The sequence below is a fragment of the Epinephelus lanceolatus genome, chromosome 14 (genome assembly GCF_041903045.1).
Source record: "Epinephelus lanceolatus isolate andai-2023 chromosome 14, ASM4190304v1, whole genome shotgun sequence".
Taxonomy (NCBI): Eukaryota; Metazoa; Chordata; class Actinopteri; order Perciformes; family Serranidae; genus Epinephelus; species Epinephelus lanceolatus.
This window is the reverse complement of record NC_135747.1, coordinates 23,567,497-23,592,152: the sequence shown is the minus strand read 5'-3', so window position 1 is coordinate 23,592,152 and position 24,656 is coordinate 23,567,497. Positions and strand designations below refer to the sequence as shown.

The 24,656-nt window shown below is 41.7% G+C and overlaps 1 protein-coding gene across 3 annotated transcripts; it reads left to right on the top strand.

Annotated features, from left to right (window-relative positions):
- On the top strand, positions 1 to 24,259 carry ppp1r9ala (protein phosphatase 1 regulatory subunit 9A-like A). Of its 3 annotated transcripts, XM_033617520.2 has the most exons (20): positions 1 to 183; positions 695 to 2,791; positions 12,143 to 12,275; positions 12,600 to 12,720; positions 13,132 to 13,236; positions 13,559 to 13,694; positions 15,244 to 15,402; positions 15,547 to 15,600; positions 15,926 to 16,155; positions 16,316 to 16,412; positions 16,502 to 16,628; positions 16,795 to 16,946; positions 17,516 to 17,840; positions 17,920 to 17,977; positions 18,064 to 18,135; positions 18,475 to 18,676; positions 19,274 to 19,318; positions 20,922 to 21,038; positions 22,626 to 22,814; positions 23,006 to 24,259. In XM_033617520.2, exons 2-20 carry the CDS (start codon positions 863 to 865, stop codon positions 23,162 to 23,164), a joined length of 4,410 nt encoding a protein of 1,469 aa, XP_033473411.1. In that variant the 5' UTR covers positions 1 to 183; positions 695 to 862; the 3' UTR covers positions 23,165 to 24,259. The 3 variants fall into 3 exon arrangements, with proteins under 3 accessions (XP_033473411.1, XP_078030629.1, XP_033473413.1); XM_078174503.1 differs by lacking the exon at positions 19,274 to 19,318; XM_033617522.2 differs by lacking the exons at positions 19,274 to 19,318; positions 20,922 to 21,038 and having other exon boundaries at positions 2 to 183.
- Positions 24,260 to 24,656: the final 397 nt, after the last annotated feature.

Here is a 24,656-nt window from a genome sequence, read left to right as displayed (position 1 = left end):
CAGACTAGACTCGGGTGCGCGCGCAGCCCCGCGACAGGTCTGGAAGTGCAAGGAGGAGGCAGGGAAACGCTGCTGGAGCGGGGAATGATGGCGGTGAGCAAGAAGAAGGGACAAGTTTGATACTGCAAAACCGGGACGTTGTGGGCCATCTATCGGCGCCTAACACGATGAAGCAAGTAAGAGGTGAGAGCGTTATGAAGTTGTGTACCTTTGTGCGGTGTTGTGTGCGGAGCCGGAGTTAACATTTTCAACGGCTCGTACTTGAAATGCCACAATGAATTGTTCAGACTGAGGCAGTAACGTTGGGGCTGAGTTGAACTGTTGGCCCGGTAAGTTAACTTTGTTTTGCCTTTGTAATATCTAATGTGGCGTTAGTAACAATGCTAACAACGTTTAGCTGTTGGAACGCCGTACAATTGAAGTTTATAGTTGGTTAAAGTTACTTTCAGTTGACCAAAATGTTGGTTCAACGTTAGCTAACGTCTGTAGTCAGACAACCACCGAAACGCATACATGCTAACGTTAACTTTCTGACTAACAGTCAACGTTAACCCTCATGTTATAACTTTCACACTGTTTTGGTTTGCTTAGCTCACTGAAAGAGGTAATTATGGAGTAGATAACTTTCGCTAGGCTCAGTGACTTAATGGTATCCGGTGTCTATTAACAGCTTGTACTCTGTTTCTCTCTATAGATGACTTCGCTGTGAGTGTTTAGTTAAGACAACTGTACTCCAAAGAAGCACCGCCGGACCCATGGCACCGCTCGCGTAAAGTTAAAGGATAATAGTTCACCCATCAAACAGCATCAGTGTCTCCAAATCCGGATTTTCCAATTGGGCTGTAATCGCAAACAAACAAAAATGATCAAAGCCGAGAGCAAAGGAGGTGAGAGGACCCTGAGGAGCGCATCCCCTCACAGAAATGCATACAAGTCTGATTTCCACGCCATTAAGTGCTCCTTTGACGGGCCAAAGTCCGAGGGTGACACCAGATCATATGCAAATGGATCCAGTGACACCCGGGAGGACACAAGGGGGAGGCCTTTTGGGAACAGAGTGAACAAGATTAAGAACATATTCCTACAGATGGATGGTCAGCAGCAAGAGTGCCAAGAGGGGAAAGTGACTGTAAAGCCCGATGTGTCCCAGGTGTCCCCGCCCAAGGTGCAATTTCCAGGCAACAGTCACAGAGGTAACCTCAACAATGCCACAAGCCCAGAATCACACAATTTAGATAAAACGCCCAAGGGGGAAGATGTTGAGATTGACAAAGTGGCTTTGGCGGAGAAGTTTTCTGTGACCAGAAAACTCTTTGAAAGGGGCATCAAAGAGCAGCCTGCAGCTGAAAAACAGTCTCCAAACAGAGTAGTAAATCGTTTGTCCTTTGGAAGTGCCTCTGAGGAAGGGAAAAGCACAAGGAGAGTATCGGGATCCTCAGAGACTGCTATCAAATCAGAGAAAACTCCTACATCAACAGTAAAATGTCAACCGGATGAGAAGGCTGATAGTGAGAAAAAACATGTGTCTAGAGTGCCATTGAATGCAGGACCCATGTCCAAAAGGTTAGGGAATTACATGGCACAGAGTGACTCAGAAGACAACAACACAGCTGCTACAAAGGGAGGCATGGCGTCTGCTAAACAACACAGTACCACTGAACACATTCTGCCTTCCTCTCCAACAAGGGACAGCTTACACAAATCTACTTCTCCTGTTAAAGAAGCCACTAACTCCACCCCTGTGTCTGATGCCACTAACAAAAACACATCCCAGACGGCGTCTGTCAGTAACAAACCAACGTCTCCTGGGTCAAGTGTTAAAACAACATTCCCGGTCACGAATGCAGCATACAAATCTAACTCCTCAACAACTGATGCCACTCACAGACCCCTCTCACCAGAGCAAACAATCCCAGTTAGCCATGGCTACAAACACTCTTCATCATCCAGTGATGGATTTAGTAGGACATCTGTTGGTGGGGATGAAGGCAAGCCACATAGTCCGCCCCCAAGGGATGTGAAGCAGCCTCTACCATCAGCTGGTGGGTTTCAGAATACCAACAGGGCCAAATACCCCGAAAAAAACAGGAGTAATGACAGTGTGGTAAATAGTTCTAACCGGGACAAGCCGTCCAGCCAGACCTCATCACTGGACTCCAGGGGGGTGGGCATGGTACGGGCAGAACTGGTTGTGGTTCAGAATGAATCCTCAGAGAGTGACGAGAATGAGGATGAGAATGTTGAAGATAATGTGTTTAAGGACGAGGACGTGCAAAGCCCCAAAGACGACCTACCAACAGATGTGAAAAGAACCTGTACACAGGAAAAAAAGAACTGTACACCTGCTCATCATGTCTTAATGAGAGATGTCTCAAAAGAGACACAGAGGATAGCAGAGCCTGTGGGTGAAGGTAGAATCTTGGAGGACAACGAGCGATTTGGGTTGAAGAAGGAGAGACAGGAAGATAGTTCAGTTGTGAATCAAGATGGTGACAATAATTGTGAGGAAGATGATGAGGTAGCAGAGGAGGAGAGTGAGGTGGAGGAGCAGGTGGGCCAGAGCATCCTGGATCGAGCCTCACCAGTCGTGTACGGCATTGAGAATGCAGCATTTGTGGATGACAGAGATGTAGACCAGGTCCTCAGGGAAGAAGAAGAGGAGGAGGAGGAGGAAGAGGAGGGAGATCAAATGTATAGGGATTATTATGACTGCTACGAGACTGCTGGTTTGTCGGATGAGGAGGAGCCTCCACCAAAGAGGAAAATCAAGTTCTCTACAGACCCCATTCAGGTTAGTACTCCTTGTGTCATGTTGTTTACATTTGAGCTGTTGCTGCTCAACTCAAGCACCTAAGAACATATTGCACAGCACCGTCATTATAAACCAAACCACCGTCTCACTGATTCAGCAACGGTCTGACCTAGGTGTTTCCCTGCAGACACAAGACAAATTAGCGGGGGCTGAGAATGAATGCTTTTGTGGGGCATGTTGACGTCACAGCTGCTGTACCGTATCATCATCACAGTTTAAAAAAATGTAAACTATGGTTTATTTAATCTCAGAGACCACGGAGGCAGGTAGTTTGACAGCCTCGTCACGTGGTGCATTAACCCTGTAAGAGATCAGGAGAGAGCGGGGGGAGAAGTTAGCTGGCTACATTGTTCATGGTATTTTTGGATATATTGTTGACATTGCATAAGAGCTTGTGAAAGCAGGGCCACAGCTGAACGAGGGCAGCAGTGAGGTAGAGACATGTGAAACTTTAGACTGTACAGTAAAGAATCATGGCCACCCCTGAGTCACTGCACTGCATGGATATTTTTGCTCATTTAGAGGGGTTCCCCTCTGGTAGTGAATCATGTCTTACACTCATGAGGGACTTTTCTCTTCTCTCCAACATGGATAGAAAGAATTCAGGGATTTTTATTCATCCATACAATTTTTTTTATGGACCATGGATAAGTTATCTTATTACAGCTGGGGAATTCCTGATTTTTTTGTGGTATCATTTTATAAGGATATTAGCCTTTTTGAAAAGCCGAAAAGGACATTGTGTTAGTATCTTTTCTCAGATTGCCCACATGTCGCAAATGTTTATTGGTGAGAGAAATCCATCATCTCTTCATTGATGATAGAAGTCCTTCAGTTGGGTTTGTAGAGTTTGGCGATTGATAGAATAACTATCATTACAATATTTTTGACTTTGATGGTTTTAGATTACTGTTGGTGCTTCCGTATGCTATCTAATCTCAGCTAGGGATGTACCAAATGCTCCTGTACAATTAGCTTTACCAATATAAATGCTGATATTCCTCCTTGAACAAATACATTTGAAGAAACAGACTGCATCATGCTGTAATATGGCAATAACAAAAATCCTTGTAGTCTTATATCATTATATCTATAGTACGTATTTAATATATCCTTCAGCGTTACAGTTTTATACTCCAAACTGATTTTCCAGTCGGTGTAGCCTGATTTGTTTGGGTATTGCCACACATCATGTGTTGCAAACATGACCTATGTGGGTTTGAGGGGTGTGTTGGAAGTGGAGATAATATCCTCCACCATCGATATTCCACAATCACCATATTTAAACAACATTTTGCTAAAGCAGAGAAAAACAAATCACCCCAGTGCATTCCGCATAGCTTGTGAACAGCTCAGTGTTTATCCAGGCCTTAAAATGCACTGTTATCTCAGGGTGTGGACCCCCCCCCCCTTCATCCCAGTCATCCCGGCAGGGGGTCCTGGGAGAGGGGACCAGAAGCTGACCTGGAGTGGACACAAACAACAGTGTTCCTCCTCCACCCAAAGTAGAGCTATGATCGAGATGAACACCGCTTTGTAGTTCACAACAATATGCTAGACTGTGTCATCTCTGTGTAGCAGGTCAAATACTGCTCGTGACAACTATGAGAGAGAAATATATGCAAAACAGAAATAGCTGGCACAAGGTTACAGTTGTTGGTTTGCGAGGGCTGATATGAAAGACACTAGTTGTGTACAAACTTTTCATACCGTGTCCAAATAATATGTGCAGTGCTAGTGTGGCAAGTCAGTATGTGAAAGGCGTGAGTGTGCATACAGCACTGACCACATGTAAAACTGATGGTCCTGAAATGTAGGGCTGCAGCCAACATCACTATTTTCAGAATTTGATTATTATCAGTTTAGTAATCCTCAGGGGAAACTGAAGGAGATATGCAACAACAAATGAACAAATGTAAGGTGAAGATTATCTAAGTAGCAAGTTAAAAAAATGTCCAAGCATGTTTCCAATTAGCTATTTATAAAATTGTATGAATGAGTGCATGCAGAGGACGGGCTGGAAACAACACAAAGAGATTTGTCCAAACAATGACGTGTGCTTGGATTAAAACCATGGGTTCAGGGTTACGTGGTATGTGTGTTAGCCAATTAAGTCACACAAATGTCCCTCAGCCAACCTTTTTTACCTGTGGCCTGGCTAACAAAGGCCTCCCGCTAGCACTGCATCATGCTCCACAGTCTGCTAGTCAGAGCTGGCACTGGGATAGAGCACATTTGAGTCGCAGCTAACTAGGAGAGAGGAAGTGCTTTGTGCGTCTGGCTCACAACGGGATTGGGTCCCTACGTAATCCGAGTCTTCTTGACAGAGGAGGTGTCCTGTGTGGAAGAAAGGTTCTCTTTGTCAAGTAAAAGAGATGTCCAGTTTCAACATGTATCAGCCTTATCAGAGTTGAAAAACAGACTTGGATGAAAAAGGCTTTCTAAAGCAGTCAGGATTAGTGCAGAGTTTCAGTCATTCCTAAAAGTGAGAGTCTTGAACTAGTGAATGTTTATGGTTGCTGCAAGTATGTAGTATCTTGTAATGAAAATACTTAAAATGTGCAATGTTAGAAAGGAAAAATAGCAGCGATAACTGCATGGTGTTGATAAGAAAGCACTGCAGTAATTTCCTACATTATGTTTTTTGAGAAGATTCTTCTGCATATATGGAAACACAGACATACTTTAGTAGGGCATTGAAATGCTGCAATCCCATTGCTGCTGTGTCAGTATTTAAGTTTGCTATACCCTCTGGCTGTATGAGCAGTATAAATATTGCACCACTGCATATAGGTATGTTATCTTCTGTGTTAGTGAGGAGACTGTTTCCTCTAAAACTGCAAATAAAAATCAGGCCTGTAATATTCGTGTGTCTAGGCATGTCTTTATTCGGAGAAACTTAATCTCAGATCGCTTTTTAGCAGTTTACAGGTTTGCATCTACAGGAATTGACTTTCACTCTGAATTCTATAGTTTAGGGAGAAAGCCAGGAGCTATTAAATGATTAACACACCCTGCTGCTGGCATGCTATCTGTTGGGGACAAAGACTGCACAGTCATTTCAGGGTAGTTATGTGGAATCTCTAAAAAGGTTGTCCATGGTTTTGTGCGTCATGTTGCACATGAGTACATTTGGAACCGCAGTCAAAAACCAGTTCACTGTAACGGACAAGAAAATATCTGAAACCAGGATCTGCACCTGCCGCTTAGCCCCTCCCTCGCAGAGTCACAGGACGTAACACCAGCAGTTATTGGTCAAGTGAACATATTGTGCCTGTTTGAACACACAAGGTGTGGTAGAGGATTGTAGAGTTCGTTGTAACAGAAAGAATTCAACATTTTTTTCTTTGTTTGCACTGTAGATAATTACTGTCCACATTGGTCACTGTTCAAGTATACACAACCTTTTGTCAGTTTGGCTTCCTGTATACCCACAGTAAAACTTTATTTAGTATCTGAAAACATGAAGGGCATTTCACCTGTGTCAGGTAGAGTATAGTTTGTAGACATTGACATGGAGCCAGATAACAAGAGTTTCATGCCCTGTGGTGTCTGCAAAAGTCTTGAACAGGGGGAGGAGGAGCAACGCTCTGCTGTGTTGTTATTAACATCATAGGAGAGAGCAACCTCTCTGATGCAATGGTAGCATGGGGGAAAGCCATTGTTGTCTAAAATGCTGTACAGGGGCAGGCCTTTTGTAGTGAAGCAGGCTGTGGATGGAGTTATTTTCTTCACCTACTCAGAGTTGGCTGAAAGTTTAGTGAAGTCCCTGCAGTGTCAGTTTGTCAGTGCTCCGCTAACATTAGCTTGTCTTTGTCTTTGTATCCAAAAAATACTTAACTTTCATTGTGCAAAACTAAGTATTAAACTATTAAATCCAGAATACACCCAGAAATTTTTAAAGATTACCTTCAGATTAACTACAATATAACTTAATCCATGTGTGTGTGCACTGTACATTGTTCAAATGCTGTACTGTAATCTTGCAGTTGAGTTCTGCTCTTTTTCCATTAACATAACTTGATCAACAGCATACAAAAATCAATATTTTGCTTGGTGAATTCACATAAGAATTGTTATTCTTATGTGAATTTATCTTTTTCTCCACCCCTATTCTTCATATGTGTTGGGATTTTAAGCCTGAATTACAGCAGGACAGAATCCTTTGCCTTTCTATCTGTGTTTCCTGTGATTAGTAGAAAGCAGAGGACTCTGGCATCTGCAGCCAACCCATCCCATAGTGTTTTGCTTTCCATTTCCTATCTGAGATGGGTCTTCTGCTGGCCAAAGGAATGTGTCTAACAAGACTCCACCCTCATCCCACCAGCTGACAGGCCCTCCCCTTCTAGGATCTGAGTTCCCCCCCTCAGCCACCTGGGCAAGTGGTTGACTATCCGACAAAACGGGGCGGAATACTAATGCAGTCGGCTCAATGCTGTTCATTAAACAACTTGGCATGGGATGAGTCTTGGGCTGATTGTGATTGCCTTAAACGCTTTCATTATGTGATTACAGACAAACACATTAGCAGATGCTGTGTGTTTTCACTGAAAGTTAGCGGTAATTGTGTGTTAAAGTTTTCAGCAAACCCTACAGGACAAAAGTAGCTTTTGTGGGCCATTTATATACAAACCTGTTCAACCTGTTTGTGTTTGCTCTCCTTTGGAAATGTGATTCCATTATGACACTCTGCTCCTGTCACACTCCACCTCTTCCTGCCTTAGGTCATACATTGTCACTTAAAATATAAATATTGTTGTTTCAGTCGCAGTCAGTCATTGTGAACTTAACAAAGTGTTAATAATTCCAGGGGTGTGCATACAGGAAGCACTAGATATATCACTAGATATATTTTTTTTGTTCATTTTCTGGTGTGTTTACACAGGATCTAAAACCTGGGCCCCATGCCTTCTTCCCTAATTACTCTATGATCAGCGCCAGGCCGCCACCCCTACCCTAGCTCGCTCTCACAGCATGTTTTGATTTGTTGTCTTTTTGTAGGCCCGCTTACATTACCAGCTCCCCAGTCCAGTGGTCAGCCCTCATTTTGCACTGGCAAGAGATTTCTCTGGTTTGCTTTTCCTTGCAGCTGCTGACTCATTTCCTACATTGGTATTCTGTTGTGGGAAGGGGTTTAAGTTTGGGTGTGGGCATGTGTTCATCTGTGCATGTGAGCACATGTAAAGAGGACAGACCACTGCATGTGTTGAAGATGGATGAAAAGCCCACACATACTGCTGGGAGTTTAAAGTGTTGAAAGGAATGGAAATATAAAGTCAGCTGACCCACATCACAACCTCAGTGATCACAGTGATACTTTAGAGGGAGAAATTGGCATCAAAAGAACATGTTGAATATTTTTTTCTGTTTAAACTTGAAGAGAAATAGTTCTTCTTTGGTTAGTCTGCCTGATCAACAGTTGAGTGTTTTGGTTTTAGCAGATGGTGGACTGGGCATGTGCGTAACAATAAAGGAAAATGGCCATTTAGTATGACAACCGGAGACAGTGGTAACAGTGAGCTGTGTGTAAGGCTTGTTTGTGAGGGAGAGACTAATAAAGAGGTTGATTTCTGTCTTTCTTACTGAGAAAACAGTGGTTGAGTGATTAAGTTTCAGCAAAGAGCAGAACATTGTTCGAACAAGGCCTGGGAGCCCATGGCAACAGGAAAGTCAGATTTTGGAGTCATGGGGAGGCAGAGGGGACAAGCCGATCTGAACGGCTGCTGCTCAGCTAATGCTGGGGCCAAGGATGCCGTGATTTTCACTATAATCTATTACCCTACATTTTCAGCAGTAATTACTAAACTCTCCATTTTTATCTGTCTAAACTAAAAGTTGATAAGCTCAGTGTCATTTATAGAAGAACTTTCAAGCTTTTTTTCCAGATGTGAAATATGTTTCAAGAAAAGCAGGACAAAAATAATCTTGAGCAGCTTGTTGGTTATTTTAAAAGGTTTTCAGTGCTCTTCAGTACTATGTGCACTGGCCTTGCCTTTGTGTGATAAAGATAACACCTTTCTACCAATGGGTCACAGACTATAGGCCTATGGTAACAAGCTTGCTCAAGTATAAAAGTAAGGAGGAGGATTTAGACGGAGGAGGACTCACTTAGGTTGATGGAGGGTCGAGGCCCCATGAATAGCATTCCTGCCTGCAACACAGAGCTGCAGTAGTGTGCATAATCCTCAAGTTTCTAATCTTCTTTCATTTGGTTAGGGAGGCTTCATAAGAGAGGTACGTGCAAGTGTATCAAAATCAGTACATGTAGCTACACCTTGTTTCCAAGATAGCACAGTACGATTCCACTTGGATCAATGCGTGTGAAAATGAGCAGGATGTTGTAAAACAGAAATAGCTGTAGTATTTCACTGTAACAAATTGAACAGAGAGATCAGTGAGGTATTCTGGAAATTTACTATCTTGCACTGTTTTAGGCCAATGTCCAAAGGCTACATAGAGAGGAGACAGAAAGACAGAGGGGAAAAGGAGATTGCTTGTGGTTAATTCCTCAAGTCCTGACATGCTGTAGGATCTAGCCCTCAGACTCTGTTGCCCACAGTGGAAATGTTTACTTGATTACATCATACATCCTCATGGCAAATGTCTCAATCAATCCTGTAATCCTATAGCAAACTGCCACCCCTTGTTGTTAGATTTGTTTTTATTGTGTTAACCACAATCTTGGTTGCACTCTCTATATCATGGGAGCACACCTCAAAGATTTGTCACGGGGAATAGTGTCTCTCAGATATCTAAGGTTGCTCAATAGAATACAACACACCACCTGACAGCTCAGTGTTTGTGAGTAAGCCCTTATCTATGTGTTTTGGTGTTTACTGAGACCGTATACAGCTGTACATGTGGCCCTTTGTTGTAGAGTTTATTAGGCTCTAAATAGCATGCATAGTGAATCATTTGATCAGTCAAACTCATCACATATGACATACAAGATGGAATCACAGATTTGTGTGGTTGTTGAGTTAAAATAAAGGGTACAGTTGTATTGAGAATTAATCCAGGCAGATTCTCAGAAAAAAAGTCTTAGAAAGTTCTTAAACCACCCCCTTACTTAATGGTCATATTTCTTTCAAAATATGACTGAAATAGACTCAGTGCCCACAGATGATCTTGTCGACTTTACAGGCTTTTGCATGCCTTAGTTGACTTACTTGATAACTTCATGACCAGGAAATACATTAAAATAAATCAAAGCGGGTGACAGGAACCTAATATTTTGTTCCTAGAAATGATCAAAACAAAAATATAAGCTGAGAAAAAATAAACTGCTCAGGGAGAGCACACAGAGTACTTGAGGCATCAGGGTTCAGGATGCTTCTGTGCCTGTATGGGGTGATTAATGGGAAAACCTTTGCACTGATGCCACTTGAGGCTTGTGCTTCAAGACCAGTATAAAATGCAAAATTTAATCCCAAATTGAAACCCATATTTTATGCCTTGTATTTGTTGCCACTGTGAGGTACAAATCTTTTATACAGTATATATTCTTTTATATATTTCTCTCTTATACCATTCATGCAAAATATTTAATGGAATGCAATTAAACTCAGCAAAAGTTAAATATGACGACTGCTTGGTGTTTCCCTTTATTCATATTCTACTTGCGTCTTATATCCTTTCCTTTGTTTTTCCACTTTCCTGTTTAATTTACAAAAGGCTACTCTTCAATTTTGCTCCATCCAATTAGTAAACCTGCTATTAAGAAAAACTACAACTCCCCTTTCATACACACAGTGCAGTTAGATCATGCTTGTTTTTAAGTCAGTCAGCGGCACCTGGACAGTAATGCCAGCGTCCTTCTGCCACCATCACCATTAAAATCATGACGGCACCCAGATTAAGACTAATGATGACCAAGCAGGGGGTTTATGTTACAGACCCACTGTTGTGTTCATCTCCATAATCAGGCATTAGCTCCTGATGGAGTCTGCCAAACTCTAATCTAACAATGCTTTATATCTAACTAGTAACTCACTCTGATGTTTCTCTCATAAGTGAATGAAAATAAACCGTCATGATTTCAGTCATTTTTAGGCAAAAATTCACTACACTGACTTTTTCAAATGCCTTTTTATCTTGTTAAGTTAAAAAATTTTGGGTTTTGCCACCTTAGCCTCCAGGGAACTGTGCTGGACAACTTTTTCACTATTGTCTGCATTTTTAAGATTAATCGAGAAAAAATGGCCGGATTAATCAGTAATGAGAATAAGAATTTGTTGTATCCCTGGTGCTATTCTTGTCTTAACACTGAATGAACTGTGTACTCTTATTACACGGTAGTTACTGAGTCACAACAGATGTTCATCCACAGTCCATTTTATGCCGTAGTGCTCACTTTAGCTCGACCTCGGGAGTGTTTTTCAGAGTGGATTAGGAATACCATTTCTGCTTGGTAGCATCAGTAGTATAAAAGGTAAATAGCACGTAGTGTTGTTGTATGTAATAACCCTTAAGGCCGGGGTTGAGTGCTGGGCGCTGCCCTTTGACTGGAGCTTAAGGGATTACTTCTTTTCTTTGTATTGCTCATTATTATATATTTTTCACTGTGCCGCTGACAACACTTGTCGCCTCCGAGCATTGATCTTTGCTACATCCACTGCTCAGCTCTCCCCAGCTGTGCCCTACTTTCCACGCTGCTCATGTTCTGCCGTACTGTGTGTATGTGCTTTATAATTCCAACCAGAAAACGGCCTCTGGGACACATCCAGTGCTTTGTGAGGCCTGCCTGCGAAGTTCACAACTTCTTAAAACTCTGATGAAAGTCAACCAGAGTATGTCCTGGGAATGCATCTTCTGCTTCCAGTGTCGTTGACACTTGATTTACATCTTTTTTCAAACATGTGATTGATAAGTCTTTCATTAAAGATGCAAAAGACCACCAAGAAACGTTGCCGATGCAGTCTGTACAGTTAGATAACTAAAGGCCGTTCAGCTTTTAATCTCTGCCAGACACAGTGTTAAGAAAAATGACGACAATGTCAGTGGTTCAAATTATCAAAGGGCTATGCTTTCCTTCAGCAGCTGTTAAAGTGTGCTTCAGTAGTGCGCTGGCACTTTAATTTCCCTACAAGCGGTACATGCTGAACAGTCCAAAGAATGAGTGCAATTCTCCCTCCTTGTGCAATTTCTCTCAAATAAAAAATGTGTCCTTGCTCAGCCTGCCAAGATAAAAAGAAGTGAAAATGATACGCCTGTGTCTGCGTAGATCCTGTAGATTCCCCTCAACATAAATCTGTCTGATGAATAACTACTTGGAAAGGACACAGAAGGTGGTAAACTGAAGCTCTGCACTTGATATTTTGACCCACACAGGTTTTCACTACCTTCTCCAACGAGGAGTATGATCGGCGCAATGATGATGTGGATCCAGTCGCAGCGTCTGCAGAGTATGAGCTGGAGAAGAGAGTGGAGAAAATGGACGTGTTCCCTGTGGAGATCGAGAAAGGTGAGTTTCATGACACTGAGGGCAAATTCCTACATGCCATAAGCAACTGTTGAGAAACATTTCATAAGGGGGGAGAACCTGTTTTCACCCAGCTGCACATAAAGCACAGTTGTATGAAGGCAAATAGTAGTGACTTTGATGTGTGTACTGTAACAATTGCTATTAAACTGTGTAGCCTAAACAGTTACTGATCTTAATCCTTAAACACAACCTTTACCATATCTTTATGTATCAGTGTCAAGAGCATGAACATGGAATTGAGCCTATTTGTATGCAGTTCTTTCCACCGACCCCATAAAATCTTCATAATTTCTCTGCATTCAGGAGACAATGGACTTGGCATCAGTATCATAGGAATGGGAGTGGGAGCTGACCAGGGTCTGGAGAAGCTGGGCATATTTGTGAAAACCATAACAGAGCGAGGAGCAGCTGAGAACGATGGACGGTAAGTTAAAGCACTAAAGTCTCCTTTTTGCACAACCCCACGTTTAGGTCTCGTTGAAAAACAGTCACTCGTGATGTTTTGTATACAACAGGAAACATGGTACACATTCACTGTACGCTGCTCCTCAAAAACAGTTTTTTATGTTACACTCTAGGAATTGCGCATTCCCCCAGTCCCCAGTGACACACAAGACAAAAACAACCAGATTTATTTATAACTGCATGAGGAAGCTAAAGAAAATAGTTGCTACTTCTATTTCCCAGGCATTTTTAGATTTGAATTATTGCCAGCTGCATTAAGGCTACTGATGTTTTGTTTTAATCTTTACAACTATGCTGAAGGCATTGCATAACTCCTCTGTGAAAATGCTTTAAAAACCTCTCCTTATGATTACTGTCTTTGTGTCTCTAGCATACAGGTGAATGACCAGATAGTGGAGGTGGATGGCATCAGTCTGGTGGGTGTCACACAACTGTTTGCTGCGACAGTCCTGAAGAACACCAAAGGCACAGTGAGGTCAGCGCAAACCCATCTCTTCAATCCCCAAAATCAGCCTTACTGAAAAGATCTTGTTGGTGACAAGACTGAGCTCCTGAAAGTCCAGAGGCCATGAATGAATAGTGAAAATGCAAAGTGAAATAGGCCACAAAGTGTTGTGGCATGTTCATGATTTCAAATGAAACACCCACACGTGACAGAGTCAAGTCTAAACTGCATCTCAAAATTAGCATTTCCCTGTAGAAAGTAAGACAGGACAGACAGAAGCTGCACCAAGTTTTTTTCACATGTACAATCTTCCATTTTATGGTGCACTAAGGCATTACATTCTAAAACACAGGTTCCTGATTGGTCGGGAGAAGCCAGGGACACAAAGCGAGGTAGCCCGCCTCATAAGTGAGACACTTGAGCAGGAGAAGAACCAGCAGCAACAGCAACAACACCTGGATGACCCCTATGAGCACTCTACAGAGGAGGTGAGTCAGCTGGTCAGGACCTCAGTGGGAAAGCCCAGTCACTGCTTAGCCATATGTCATGCTAATGTCATATGAGATGGGTGACTTTCGAGCACTCAGATCATTAAGACGGTTTTATGATTACAGAGCTAATCATGTGAGGATTAAGATTCTGTGCACTTGCAGTAAAAAACACATCCATTAGGTTTGGCTTTAACAGGGCTTGACAGTAACAGTTGCCAGGTCACCACTGCTAGCCATTTTGAGAAATAACCAACTAGTTCTTGGCCTTATGTTGGGAGGCTGTGGCTCAGGAGGTAGAGCAGGTTGTCCACCAATAGGAAGATCGTCAGTTTGATCCCCGGTTCCTCCAGTCGGCATGTTTAAGTGTCCTCAAGCAAGTTACTCAACTCCAAATGGCTCCTGGTGGCTATTCCATTGATGTGTGATAGCGTATGTGACAACACTGCACGTGCATTGTTGGTTTACTCGTGTGTGCTCAGGCATCTGTTTTAGAAACAAGGCGAAGCAAATAAAGTTATTTGAGTGAGCAAATACAGATAAATTATATAATCACATAAAACACATACAAAGAACTTTGTTCAGTTACTGCAATAATGCTTTAAACATTATTTTATGTCACATTTTCACATTAGGCTGACATAAAACTGCATAGCATCTTAATTACTCAAAATATGAGGTGAGTTAAAATGGCCACCTTAGTTTTAGTTTCAGCAACCAAAAGCTGATGCCTGGTTGCAACCCTGCAACTACTTTTAAAGTTAGAGTGGAGCCCTTTATAACTGGCTAATGTAAGGTGTCCACATTTGTCTGTTATTTTTGTCTCCCGTAGTTTTCAGGTATTTCTGTAGGATTAAGTGCCCAGTTAAAAAGTCAGAGTTTCCCAGTTTTAATTGTGACTTGGATGTCAATGTGAATGCTATTTACAAGTCGGACACTCATAAGATGACTCTGATATGACATGAACAAGGCATTAGCCCCTTTGCCACGCCCAGTCCAATCCCACTCAGCTCAACCAGGAAATGAGCAGCTGGCTGTGTGAGTAAGCCATGTGTCACCATTCTGCTGTGTTGGAAGGTGTTCAGTCAACCGCCTCCTGTCTGCTGCAGTTGTGAAATGTTTGCTTTCTGAAGTTCAAGCAGCCACAGGCCCCTGTTTTACGACAGAAAGACTGGGTAGATAATATATAAGGGATTTACTGGGGTAGACAAAGACTTAAAAGGCATGTTGCATAACTTTCAGTGAGGAAGTGGACACCATTTCGAGTGGCTCTGTTTTTATGCAAATTGTATGTAGGTGTGTTGGCAGTCTTGTTGTCCACTTAGAATATTGTTCATGTTAATGTGTTCATGGTAGCCATGAACATGCAGTGCCTCCATGTGAACCAGCCCACCAGTGTTTGGTTATGATGTTTTGATTAATGTAGCCTCCAGACTGTGGTGACATGTGCCACTGGGAGTGTTGTTGACACACGCCGAGCATATCCCAGGGTATGTAGGGTGTGTCAGTGTTTGCAATATGTGATGCCATGTGTGATGTCATACTTCAGGAGGAGCGCTATGAGGAGGAGGACGGAGTGGACGAGAGGATCCTGTGCTCCAATTTCTCCCCAGGACAGAACGCAGAGCTGTTTGAGCTGCCTGATTCAGAGGCTTTGTTCATGCCGACCAACATGGACAGCTCTCAGATGGTCTTCAAGTTCAAAGAGGTATCACCTGCACCATGACCACGTCTCATGTGATTTAAAATACATATCAAAGATTCAGTATTATGTGAAGACAACCAAATATTATGAATGACCTACAGTTATGGGTGTAACCAAATCTTTTATTTTCCTATTTTTGTTCCTTAGCTGCAGCTCAAACACAGCATTGCCACAGCTGAAATTAATCAACTGAAGGAAAAGGTATGACGAAAATGAAATAAACATTTTCCTTTTTTTATTGTTTAAGATATTCAAGATATTCATGTAACATACAAGAGAAGTAAATATATGACACAGTAAATACAAATGAAAAATGTTATTATAGTATAGTATACCGTTTTATTATAGTACGCATTTACAGTAGGTTGAAGAAACCGGGTCAGACAATAATCAGACAAAATGTGTGACCCAGTTCTTTTAAATTACTATTTAACACCTCAAATAACACAGAGACTGTCCCAGGCTAGCGGCCCACCTGCAAATTCAATTTAGCTCAACAAAATAACATGTCACCATCTCTGTACAGCTAAGGGCATCTGAAGAGGACAGATCGTTGTGGGAAGCCAGAGAGTCTGCACTGGAGCAAAAGATAGACGATAGCAACGACAAAATCCTGAAGTTGGAGAGTTACTGGCTGGAAGCCCAGGAGCTGTGCAAGACTGTGAATGAACAATTAGCTGAGACTCAGGCCCAACATGAGACCCTGGACAAGAAATACAACAAAGCCAAGAAGCTGCTCAAGGACTACCAGCAGAAGTAAGTTTGTCTTGAGTCGCACAATTCAGTGCTGTTACATTCAAATATTGTCGAACTGTGGTGTGTGGAATTAAGTGGTTTAGTGATAATCACACAAAATGAAACGTGTTTACAAGCTAAAGGTCTGATGGGAAAACACATTTCCTCGTTTCCTCCCCAGAGAGATAGACTTTGTGAAGAAAGAGGAGGAGCTGAAAAAACTTCTAGATGAAAAAGACAAGTGGTACAAGGAGCAGCTGGAGAGCTTGCAGAGCAGGGTAAGACCCTAGAGTGGGAAAAAAAATGCTTATTCTCCACAACAGACTTGCTGAAGACACCAAAATGAGCCTGAGCGTTATGTCCACAGATATCTGTCCTGGAGTCCAGAGGTGCCTCAGGTGTGGAGTGTCAGAGCGGTCAGGACTCAGCAGCAGACGAGAAATTAATCAGCCAAGACCCAGTCACCAACACGCAATCTGTTGACTCACTACTAGGTACAAGGGGTTACTAGAAATACAATTTAACACGGAAAAACACGTCATACTTTCATTGTGTGGACTGTTAATCATTCACAAGCACACATCATAAACTCCTGTGACCTTGGTAAATAATTTAAACTATGCAAAGTGTCTTATGAGCTTTTTTCTTTCTCCTGTGTAGAGGAGGACTGGAGTGAGCTGGTCCCTGAGACTGAGCGCTTGGACACCAGCGCACACAGGGCAAAAGGCCTGCTGGCTCAGAAGGCCAAACGTCAGCCTCCATCTCGGAGCAAACTGAAGGAGAGCCTTGCAGTGGCCTCATGTCACTCTCAGGTCAGCCAGGAACAGCTGAAAGTGATACATTACTGTGTTGTATGAGCATGTAATTGAATTGAGCAGTCGGCCACCTGAGGCCAGATGTAAGGTATGACATGAAACCTGAAACCCCACCAAGGCAGGTCATGCTCAAAATGCCATCTCGGAGGTTAAAATTGATGTTGACAAAACACCCTGTGGAGCCTTCTATAGAACAGCACTTATTAACTTGAGTAATATTTAACTTTGTGCATATTTTCTGCAGTGATAGTGGCTGACAGTTTTACTGCCACTTATTGTGTGGTTAATATGTCTTGTTGCTAAATTTAGAAAAAACTCCCCTGTGCTGTTGAGGCATCACTTTTCCTAAACAACTAAAATGCCCTAAGATACTCACAGCTGTTCTCCATTACAAAAGGGAACATCCTTGAGTGTCTTTTAGCTTTTACACAACAATAATGCACCTTTTATAATGTGTGTGACAGCAAAAAAAGGACTGCGAAGAGCATAGCTTTTTGTTACATAAGCAAGCTTTTATCCCCTCTTCCTTGCATTGTGCTTGTAAATAATTAGCTTTGTCTCCACAGGAAACTGAAGAAGAGGAGGATCAGGAGGAGCAGGAATCTCCCAGGAGGAGGAGGTCTATCCAGGAGAGCCTCGCCCTTCCAGTGCCTGTCTGCTACCCTGGGAATGCACAGAAGGATGATTCAGGAGAGGCTAAAGATGGATCCAGGAGTAAGGTCGAGCTCTCCAGCAGCCCATCTTTGTCGCCGTCGCAGGGAGACAGTATTGAAAGCAGCGGAAGTCCGTCTTTGTCCCCTCCAAAAGACGCCTCGTCACCACATTCCCCCTCTGGGTTGATGCGCAATGTCAAGAAGAGGGAGCCAAAAGTAAAGAGCAAAGAGCTCAAAGGTATGTAAGATCGAACTATGATGGCTGCAGTTGTGGTGTGTTCTGTTGCTTTGATACTGAGCCTGCTGTGTCATTTCAGAGGAGCTAAATGAGGCCTCATCAGGAGGAAAAACTAAAAGACGATTTCCTGACTTTGGGTAAGTCTCCATGGTGATCACAGTCATTTAAGTCATTTTACCATCATTTTCCCACTAATGAATATAATATTACTGGTCATCAACAGAGGCCTCAGGAAGTCAGGTGGCAAAGGGAAAAAACATGACAAGGAGGCGATGAGAGCGTCTTTGGACAGCAGGTACGCTTTTGCTCAAACTTTATTTGCTCAAGTTTATAACAATTTAAAGGAAGGAAATATTGCAAATTTCTGTAGTCCTTGTGGTTCCATTTTTTTGTATCATTTGTTGATGGTATCCATTGCTAATTCTGTTGGATGAAGACCTTGCCTGCAGTTTTACTTGGTGTAAATTTGAGCTACACAAAACCAACTTCCTACTTTCTTGTTGTCAAATCTTAATATGGATAGTTTTACCTCCTATATCTGCTGGTTATTACTTCTTGAGTCTTCATGTATTAAGCTGTCGCATATGTAAGGTGAGTGTTGATAACTGTATCGTCCTATTTCTCCAATGCCCAGGGGATCGGCAGAGTTACTGGAGGAGTCTGGAGGGAACCTGTCTCCTGCAGATTCGATGACCTCCATCCCCACCTGTATGCCCTTCTCCTGGTTTGGAGACAAAGACAAGGACAGAGACAGAGAGCCGTCATCGTCCAGCAGCAGTCTGCCGTACGCTGCGACTGAAACCAGCAGTGAGCAAAGCCAAGATCGCAAAAATAAGGTATGAAACTCTATATGAACATAATAAGCATTTGCATTCAGTACAAAGTCAATTAGATATTAGCTATACAGTATTTAATGTGAAATTAATTAGATTAATCTATAACATAAGTGAGGTTACGTGATGACTTGGCCAGCTGTAAAACTTCGTCTGTACCCCATCATCATGATAGATTTGTATCTCTATTGAAAGAGCAAAACCAGTAGAAACATAACAGGAAGCTGTTTCCAGACATATGTATTGTTATTTACTAGTTCCCTAAACAAGCTACACCATGCAAAGGCTACAGCAACTGGATCCAGATGTTAGCCAGAGAGCTAGTAGGGAAGGATCAGGTGGCTTTTCAATGAGTTTGCAAATAGTGACACTTCAAACGCATCCAATGAAACGCGTGGCAAACTGTCACACAGGCTGCGGTCGGGCTGGCGTTCCCACGATGCTCTTTAATGAGTTCAAGACACGGGCTGAACCAAGCAGAAAATGATTACTGAGGGAGAAAAGTTTTGGTTTTTGTTTCTGTGTGCATCATGGTAGTTTTTTGTCAGTGCTTTGTTGCCTGGAATTTTTATCTCACTGAATCGTGTTTCCTTTAAACAGACAAATCTCTCCTGGTCCTCTTTATTCAGTCGCTCATTAGATTTGGTACAGTATACGCATCTTTGTTTTACCTTTTGATCTTAGATGCCACGGTAGAGCATTACTAACAAGTAGAGTTCTGCGATTTGTGATTTCTTACCTCAACACATCCTCTGAATAATTCACAGCTTCTTCTGAACTGGGTATGTGGTAGTGTTAAAGAAAACTATTATTCTCTATCATATTCCTTTTATCCACATTCAGACAGCCGCGTGGCTTGTTGTAGAGGAAACAGATGAAGCCAAATGTAGTTTCTGGGGCTTATTGCACCAGCTAATGGAAAGTTTGATCAGAGATTTGTGTGTATCATCGACACTAACTGCTACATATTCTGACATTACATTAAAATTAAACTGCATATGAACTTGCACACAGCTGGTGCAATAGTCTGCAGGTCTAAGTATTATTTCCCTGATTGCAAATTCAACCCACATTTGTGTCTAAAAAACAAGCCACAGTTTAACTTTTAGACCACGTAAGAAAAATTACTTGATGAATCCATTAGTTTTGAAGCTGAAAACAACTGTGCTTTGTTTGTTTTTTATACTGTTATCTCAAGATTACAGGTTAATTATTTTGTTGTCTTTGGATGAATTAAATTGTTTATCAGAGATCAGGAGTTCTATGCCAGCACCTATAGGTGTCTTGACAACTGTAGCAACTGATTTAAACTGAAAATGTCAGATTGAGGAATACCCATTAACGCAGCAGACTGTAACACTGCACTCATTTTCGATGTCTGAACAGCTCCTGTGATCTTGAGAGTTATTGTCTCAGGATCTCAAGAAATCATCAAGACAACCAGATATTTAACTTTGGATCAAATGTTGTCATGACACTAGAATTTCTAACTTTGTAACTAAATTTTTTACCTTAAAAATTATCGATATTTGATGCCACAGGAAAAAAATTGCCATCGAGGGCATAAAATTTTAATTTTTATTAAAACATGGATACAACAAGGCTTTAACATGACAGTGACCACTTTTTTTTTTCTTGGTTAGTAAAAGAGAACAGCAGATTACTCTAATTAACCTTAATAATAAAAGAGAGCAAGAAAGAGCAGCTTGTGCAGGTGTAATGAAACAGTTTCAAATATTCATGATCCATATGCACCAATACAAGGGTATTTCTGACAACACTATCGTGATCTCGAGATAACGGCATTAAAAAAATTGCAAGCATGGACGTTCTGGGCTTCTGTTAATGTCATAGCATTGACTCAACTCAATGAAAAAACATTACCCCATACCTGAATGTGTGTGTGTGTGTGTTTTTCATTAGAAGTAGTTTAGTTTGTTGTTGTTGTAGTTTAGAAGTTTGTTGGTGTAGTTCTGGTGGTGGATTAGTTTTAATCACCTTGAATATTTGTGCTTTATTTTGTGTTGGAGATCACAGTCACTCACTATTGCTCAAATCAATGACCTGGATTGCTGCCACTGAAATCAGTTTAAATCATTTGTCATATTAATGTCAGTCCTTATGAAAGCAGCACTGCAATCACCCCTCACACCTGTAGTGTTGTTTTTGTTTGCTTGTCCTGGTAAAGAACTGATGTTTGGTGATGTGTTGCTTTAGTAAATGCGTTCCTTGTTTCCACTTGTTCCAGAGTTTTTCAGTCGTAGATGATTCTAACCCTGCCAGCCCCAGTTCAGACATCTCTGGGTTAGTCGCTGAACCCAATCTGTCTGGGCGCTCACACACTTTAATCTTCTCTTCCAGCGAGGTGAGTGCTCTCCTTGTTGCACAGTCACAAAAGCCGTGTGGGACGCCTTGATGCAGCTGAAAGGGGACATTCTCAAGCATGCTCTTTGAGCTTCCCCCCTTTCATAGCCGAGATTAAATCATGAATGCAGAGGGGATAGCAGAGAGCTGCATGTGTGTTAAAGCCATTTTGTTTTGTGTTAAAGCAAGTCTTGTGGCTTAGCTTCTCTTAAGTCAGCTGTGATTTTAATAGTTACTACTTTTGCCTCTGTTAAAGCGTCAACCAGTGCTTCGTGTTCTTTACAAGCTTTGGCAGACCACAGGACGATGTTGACTGCTCTGCTGCCTGCTCAGTGGTGTTTCAGCAGCTGTTTGCTCTGATATTAGAGTTTCCAGTGTCTCAGTCTCTCCGAAAAATATGAAATATGAAGACACACGTAGACCTGCATCTGAGAATGTTGCTGGTATTTTGCTGTCTTTGCACGCCTGTTTTCTGTGCTTTTTCGGTGGGAGCTTGGGAAATGTGTACACTGCACACAGTTCTGTTCAACAGAACTTGCACTACATGTTCTTCTTTATGTTTGTTGTATACATGATGTATTATGTTGGCTGCACTTTTTATTTTGGTCCCTCAGCCTCAACCCTCTCTAAGCTAAACTGCCTTTTTAGCAGTTCCTCCACCTATAGACTGAAGCACTGTGACAAACAACGGCAACTGGCAATTGATTTCAAATGCAGAAATACGGCAAACTTGTTTATTTCTGTTGTCATTTTCAGATGTAACTGTAATGTTTAAAGATATATAGTTAAACACAGTTAGCTGACCTGTCTGATGTTTTTGCTGTGTTTATTTTATGTACTGTGTTGCTTTGATAAATCAAAATAACCGGCACAGAAGTGAAACAATGCACTTCTGTGGATGGTGGCCGCAGCAAAGTGTAATTTAGCCTCCTAAAAAAATCAACATCAGTGTTAGTGTACACTGAATTTGGAATATTTTCACCATTAACCTTACACACTAACTGATCACAGCAGCGCTAGACCAGCAACTCCCATGTTCTGCAACATAAAATTACTGTTTATGTAAATAGAGCCTAGTGGCTTTGAGATAACAACTTCAGTCCCCTGTCAAAAAAGGGCTGTCTGACAGCAAAGTAAAGCAGTGAAAAAGTGGGCCTTGTTTTAAACAGCTTAAAACTATGGCATTTATTTAAATGATACAGTGAAAAAACATGATTACTGCCATCACTAAACTGTACTTAAGGAACATTGATCCAAACTATCCAACATACAGTACAGTCCATGACATAGAACGGCTGTTGCACACTGTTGGCAGGCATCATCTACATACTTTTGGTGTAAGTCCATATAACAATTTTCCATGCACTAGACATGAGTAATCTTTTCCCCTTAGAGTACAGCAACATATGACACATAACAGTCGGACAGTAAAAGCTACAAGGACCTCAAGGAACTCACTTAGACTCTCAGAATCCTGCACAGAAGTTTCCCCAAAAAATGTATTTTAACAAAAAGTATGAAACAGTGATGCTCTTACTAAAGCAAGAGTGTTTTTCTGATACGTTTGTATCATCTGTGTCTTGTGCAGACTTTGGATGATGAGCCAATAGCTCCAGGGAAAGAGTATCAGTGGCAGAACCGGCCTGTTTCTGAGTGGACCAATCAACAGGTCTGTCACTGGTTGATGGGCATGAATATGGACCAATACACACCTGAATTCACGGCGAAGGGAGTGGACGGACAGCAGCTCTTGTACTTGGACAGTGACAAGTTGAAGGTAAAGAAAACAACAGCATGATTAACTTTTAATTACCTATAATGGAATGACAGTTTTTTAAATCATACAAAGTCTTTTTCACTGCAAAAGAAGTCATTATTTAGTTGAGCCTTATTTGCCTTGACTGCCACCTGGTGGTCAGAATATGGTAGCATTATTTTGCCCTAAAACTGTGCATCTGTCTTCTTCAGGCACTCGGTGTGTCGAGTCAGAGCGACCGTTCAACCATCAAGAAGAAACTGAAGGACATGCGTAAGGCCCAGGAGAAGCTGGAAAAACAGAGGGAGAAAAAAGAGAAGGAGGTTCGACGCAGTGGGAAACTGCCGGCCAGTACTGACTCTGTCTGCTGAGGTAGCAGCTCTGTTCTCTGAATCCATGCAGCTCATAAAGTTCATCACTAGCAGAACCCTGAGTAGCTCCTTTTTTATATATATATATTTTTGGTGCCATGATGTTCATGTCACACGGTGTGAACGCCAACAACCACAGACTGACTGTCAGGAGTGTAACCTGTGCCGACTGAGGTGCCAGTAATGATTTATGTTCATGCTGCAGCTCCCGATTGATGTTTTAACAAACGTCAGCACAAATGATTTTAACTGAAACATGGGCAATGTCAAAAAACAAAGTTGGGTATGTGACCAAAAAGGAATCCTAACATTTGTACCACTAAAAGCTAGAAGCTATGATTATGAAAAAAAGGGTCTGTTGTCAGATTAAATGTAGCTGTTGCAGATCATGCACACATTTACCTATGGAAGTCAGATATATATACAGCTTTTTCAGCATTTTATATTTTTGCTAGTATAACTTGCCTGTTGCCACGTACAACTCTTCTGCAGGAACAGTTATTGTACAGTTCAGATAAAAGCACTATATTTGTCTTTTAAGCTTCAATGGGCGACAAGGTTTTAAATGTATAAATGAGTTTTATACATGTGCTTATTAACTGCATATCTTTTTTTTTTTTTTTTTTTTTTTTTAACCTAAATATCATTGTTCATTTTATACTATCTAAATTTTTCTACTAAGTAGAATAGCTAGGCTGTCGTATTTTGCTGAATGAAAAGCAACAAACAAATCAAATAGGGACGAGGTGAATGCTGCTTCTGCTGTCTCTGACTCTGGCTGTGTGTGGCTGAGATGGTACCACGATGCTCCATGTAAATACACACAGCACACAGGTCTGCTACACGCACACCTCACCGGTCCGTTAGACGGTAAGATGTGCCTATGACAAGGACTTGAGTGAGTCGGGAGCACGGCGTCATGTATGAATGTGAGGCTGAACGTCGAGTCGTTCGCAGCCAAACCCAAGTGCTTCCTTTCTTCTTCTCGCGCATGACTCCATGTTCTATATACAATATGACATGTTGGACTGCAAGATAATCATGTTTTCAACATTTCTTGGTACATGCAGCATCAATAAACCAATTTTCACTTTATGTGGTGGGTTTGTTTTGTGTTCTAGGCTCTTCCTCCCTGCGTCAGTCGATTTGCATTTACAGTGAGCGCCAGATAACTATGTTTTTATATATTAATGCACAAGAAAACTGCATCAGGGAAATCAAAGTATTCCAGTTATAAATACTACGCTTATCAAACTACTTTTAAATTGATGACACTTTTATTTTTGAGGCTGTAGCTTGTTGTGGTTTAGACTACATTTGCTTCTCCACACACAGATGTAGAATCTAGAGGCTGATGGTTTCAACAGAAAATGACTTTAAGTGAGGTTGTATTGATCGCAGGGCTGTTCTTATGTTTTGTTAATATTGTATGATGCATGTTACTGGTCACTGTAATCAAGAATATATGATGTGAGGCCATTTACTTTGTGTG

Excerpts from the sequence above, each read along its gene's own strand:
- ppp1r9ala (XM_033617520.2), top strand. The coding sequence starts at position 863 with ATGATCAAAGCCGAGAGCAAAGGAGGTGAGAGGACCCTGAGGAGCGCA. Across the intron at positions 15,403-15,546 it reads TGGTCTTCAAGTTCAAAGAG|CTGCAGCTCAAACACAGCAT; the intron begins GTATCACCTGCA and ends TTTGTTCCTTAG. Across the intron at positions 16,947-17,515 it reads TGGCCTCATGTCACTCTCAG|GAAACTGAAGAAGAGGAGGA; the intron begins GTCAGCCAGGAA and ends TTGTCTCCACAG.